General features: G+C 58.6%; 1 protein-coding gene across 6 annotated transcripts in view; it reads left to right on the forward strand.

The window, feature by feature from the left end:
- MTHFS (5,10-methenyltetrahydrofolate synthetase (5-formyltetrahydrofolate cyclo-ligase)) overlaps window positions 1–4,574 on the forward strand; it is a 74,380-nt gene extending 69,806 nt beyond the window's left edge. For all 6 annotated transcript variants that reach the window (XM_005858276.2, XM_005858274.2, XM_005858279.2 and 3 more), the window contains one exon: window positions 4,129–4,574. In XM_005858276.2, coding sequence (XP_005858338.1) covers window positions 4,129–4,355 — 227 coding nt within the window. In that variant the 3' untranslated portion in view covers window positions 4,356–4,574. The remainder of the gene's footprint in view (window positions 1–4,128) is intronic.
- The last annotated feature ends 53 nt before the right edge of the window (window positions 4,575–4,627 follow it).

A 4,627-nucleotide genomic window follows, 5' to 3' on the forward strand; every position in this document is an offset into this window, starting at 1 on the left:
CTGCTGGGCTCTGGGCCTGGGAAGCAGGTGCAGGCCTGGCACCGGGCGGCTTCGTCCGGAAGGTCGTTCCGCTGTTCGGCCGTCCGGCCTAATTAGCATATCACAATTTTATTATTATAGGTGTGCGTGGCCCGGGGTTTCCTCCTGCCCCCGCTGAGTTTTGACTTTGCACTGTGTCTTCTTGGGTCTTGGGGCGACCTCTGTTAGTGGGGATGCCCAGCGTGGACCAGCGTGTGCAAGGGGAGCAGGTTAGGCCTGCACATGAGTTTCATGCCCCGTCGGCCATCGCCTGTGGGTGAGAGATGGAAGTGTGCGGGGCCGGGGGGGGGGGGACATGCATGCGGTGATGGTGGCACAGGGAGGACTTCAAGGTGATGGCAGATGGGCGGGGCCAGCACGGCGCACGCTCTGTGTCACAGGAGGCTCACCAAGTAGCAGGAGCAGAGCCGGCTCAGGCCACACCGTGTTGAGGGAGCAGCTAGCAGTCCTGCGGGTTGGGGTCCCACAGCAACACCCCAAATAGGGTGCCAGGACCCCTGCCGTCGCCTGGGAGCCCCACAGCCATTCTCCTTCCTGGCTCACAGTGTGGGGCAGCCGTACAAGGCCATTTCCTCCGTTGCGTTCTTGCCCCATAACCTTGGCCGTAGACCGTGGAGTTATGAACGCGGGGATGTCATGCGAGGCCTGACCCACTCGGAGGAGAACACTCACCTCCCGGGCTTCTCGGACCAGCATGCTGCTCCCGTCCAGCCTGAGGGGCAGCCCGGCCCCCTGGCCCCCAGGAAATGGCTGGTCCATGGGGCCGACAGACACGAACCGGCGGCAGCACAAGGTGGACACCAGGAGGCCGCAGTGACAGCGCGGGAGTGACGACAGCAGAGGGGCCAGATCCGCTCCAACCTGAGGGATGTGAGGACGTCGCTTCCTCACCCTCACGTCCCCTTGTCCGTCCTCCCGCTGCCTGCAGGTGGATGCCCTCAAGTCCCACCTTCTCTGTCTGCGTCCTGACTCCGGTGGAAACCCTGACTTCCCCTGGCTTTCCTCTTGGCACCTTTGCCTTTGGAAAAAGTCTGCCCTCCTCACACTTCTAAGTGCGCAGCGCAGGGTGCTAACTGAAGGCCGCGCTGCACAGCGACCCTCACTGCCTTCCATCTCGCACGTGAGACCCACACCTGGTGGCAGGGCTTCCGTTTCCTCCCCCGGCCCCCCGGCCGCCGCCATGCTGTTCCCTGTGCCTTCGGCTGCTTCCAATTCCTCACGTGGGGGGTCGTGCAGTGTCTGTCCCTCTGCCGCTGGCTGAGGCCCTCCACCCGCTGTGCTCAGGGCTCTTCTGTGCTGTAGCCCCTGCAGCGGCTTCTCCTTTTCCGTGGCTGAGTCGTATTCCTTTGTGCGCATCGCATCTTGTTTGTTCATTGATTTGTTGATGGACTTTTAGGTTGTTCCCACCCCTTGGCTATTGTGACTAATGCGGCTGTGACCATGGTGAGCAAATATCTCTCCAAACCCTGATTTCCCTTCTTTTGGATTCATACCCAGAAGTGGGGCCATTGGTGGTTCTGTTCCTAATGTCTGAGGAGCCTCGTGCTGACTCCTGCAGTGGGTTTTCCTTTTTCTACTCCCAGCAGCAGTGCGAGGGTCCCACTCTCTCCCCATCCTCACCCACATTGGTTCTATCTTGGGGGGGGGTGGTTAAATGGACATTCTAACCGGTGTGAAGGGATAACTTGTTGAGCTATTGATGAACGCTTTCCTGATGATTTCTGATGTTGAGCGTTTTTCCATGTATCTGTCAGACATTTTTGAGGGGGGTCTTTTGGGAGGAGGTGTCTAAGTCCTTTGTCCATTTTTTAAATTGGGTTAAGTTGTTTTGTTTTGTTTTAATATAGTATTGATTTCAGAGAGGAAGGGAGAGGGAGAGAGAAAGAGAAACATCAACGATGAGAGAGAATCATGGATTGGCTGCCTCCTGCACACCCCCTACTGGGGATCAAGCCCGCAACCCAGGCGTGTGCCCTTGGCGGGAATCGAACGTGGAACCCTTCAGTCCTCAGCCCGACGCTCTATCCACTGAGCCACACCAGCTTGGGATTAATTTGGTTTTTTGCTCTTGAGCTGTGGGCATCTCGTTGACATTAGCTGCCACATCTCCATGCCCCTCTCTGATGAAGTCATGTCTGCCACTCAGCCTGGTCCTCCCGCCCCAGCATTCCCGTCTCACCGGTCTGCTGCTCCCACCTTCCCGTGGTTTCTGAAACATACTCAGACCCAACGTAGACACGTCCTTAAGAGCCCAGGTCAAGTCAGAGTCCCCGAGGCCCCTCCCGACCACAGCCAGCCCCCCCTCTGCTGAAGTCCCTGTGCTTGTTGCCTGGCTTTGGGGTGGATCGGACATGGGCATGTTTTGGGTTAACTGACCTTCACCACCTCCCTCCCCAGGACTTCCCAGGCCACCTTGTCACACTGTCAGGGGCAGAGCTGCCCTGTGGGCCGGCGTGGGCTCTGCCGCCGGGAGCACGTGCAGGGGGCGGGGTCTGAGTGCACACGCCGCTGGCAACCCCAAGAGAGAAAGAGGAGCCGACGGGGCCGGGATTGGCACAGACAGCAGGTGTGCACGCAAGGTCGTGACTGTGCCCTGCTGGGCTCTGCCCATGGGGGTGGCAGGTGTGTGCCGGGAGCCAGAGAGAAGCTGAGCTCACCTCGCCGTCCTGCAGGTCGTCAGCACCGCTGACTCAGAACACCCTGTTCCAGAGCGTTCTCGCTTCCCCCTGCGTGTCCTGGCCCGCGGGCTGCAGGAGGGCCCGGCCACACCGCGCTGGAGGCCACCCAGGAGCCCCGGGGCAGCCTTCAGAGGGCCAACACCCTGGACAGGAAGGCTGGGCCCACGGGACAGAGTGTCCCCGGAGCCTGAGGACGCCGGGTTGGACGTGTGACGTGGCTCCTGAGCTCCATCTGCTCCTGCCAGCGGCTGCAGGACCTTTTCCTGGGCCTCCCAGACCCGTGGTTCTCCCCTCGTGACCTCCATCCTTCTGCATGGACGCCCCACACCTCTCTCATCCCCTGCCTCCCACCCCGAGCCCAGCTGTCTGCTCTGGTCGGAGGATGCTGTGGCCATTTCCGGTTCCCGTGGGCCCGGGGGGCTTCCTGCCCGCGGGCCGGTTCTGTGGCCTCGATCCTGTCCTGTTGGAACGTCCCCGAGGAGATCAAAGCCTGCCCTCACGTGGACCAGGGACGGCTGACCACCTGGCCCGGCCTCCCTATGACCTCCTCCCCCTCCTCCAGGCGTCACATCCGGGGATACGGGCTCCCCCGCCGGGCCGTGTGTAGGATCACCCGGATGCTTAAACAAAGAAAGGAAGGCCCTAACTCAGTGGTTCTCAACTTTCTGGCCCTTTAAATATACTTCTTCATGTTGTGACCCAACCATAAAATTATTTTCGTTGCTACTTCGTAACTGTAATGTTGCCACTGTTATAAATCGTCATGTAAATATCTGATATGCAGGATGGTCTTAGGCGACCCCTGTGAAAGGGTCGTTCGACCACCAAAGGGGTCGCGACCCACAGGTTTAGAACCGCTGCAACTGGTTTGGCTCAGTAGATAGAGCGTCAGCCTGCGGACTGAAGGGTCCCGGGTTCGATTCTGGTCAAGGGCATGTACCTTGGTTGAGGGCACATCCCCAGTAGGGAGTGTGCAGGAGGCAGCTGATCGGTGTTTCTCTCTCATCGATGTTTCTAACTCTCTATCCCTCTCCCTTCCTCTCTGTAAAAAATCAATAAAATATATTTTTTTTAAAAAGAAAAGAAAAGAAAGGAAGGAAAAACAAGACCATAGGCCCTGTCCCTGGAATCGCTGAGCTGGGTTGTGGCTGGACCGGGTCTGACGTTTTTGCGATGACCCTGTACCTGTGATCAGAACACGGAGCTCTGGGGGCGGGGGATGGGCCTCCTGAGGTGCCCGGTCGTTTATTTCCTCCTTTGTCCGACCTGGGCCTAGTGGGTGTTCTAGAATGATCACGCGTTTCCTTAGACATCAGAGAGAGAACAGATGTCCCTAAAAACAAACGCAGGCTTCAGAGGGGTCCGTCTTTCAGAAACCGTCAACCCAATCTGTGTGTTCCTCTTCCCACAGGCGGCCTGGACCTCATCTTCATGCCGGGGCTCGGGTTCGACAAGCAAGGCAACCGGCTGGGCCGGGGCCGGGGCTACTACGACGCCTACCTGAGGCGCTGTGAGCAGCACCAGCAGGCGAAGCCCTACACCATGGCCTTGGCGTTCAAGGAGCAGATTTGCGATCAGGTCCCTGTGGACGAACATGACATGAAGGTAGATGAAGTCCTCTACGAAGACACCCCCTGAGTCCCGCTGCCGCAGCCTGATGCGGGCCTGAGAGAGGGGCACACAGAGGATGTGCATGTCCCGTCAGGGGTCCGTCAAAATTGCACACCACTGGGAACGCGGGCTGCATTGTTTTATTATAATTACAAGATACATAACCCAAAATCACCTTTAAAAATTAATAGAGCTGCCCTGGCCGGTTTGCCCTAGTGGATAGAGCGTCGGCCTGCGGACTGAAGGGTCCCAGGTTTGATTCCCGGTCAGGGCACATGCCTGGGTTTCGGGCTCGATCC

Source organism: Myotis brandtii, unplaced genomic scaffold (assembly GCF_000412655.1).
Source record: "Myotis brandtii unplaced genomic scaffold, ASM41265v1 scaffold1166, whole genome shotgun sequence".
Lineage (NCBI taxonomy): Eukaryota > Metazoa > Chordata > Mammalia > Chiroptera > Vespertilionidae > Myotis > Myotis brandtii.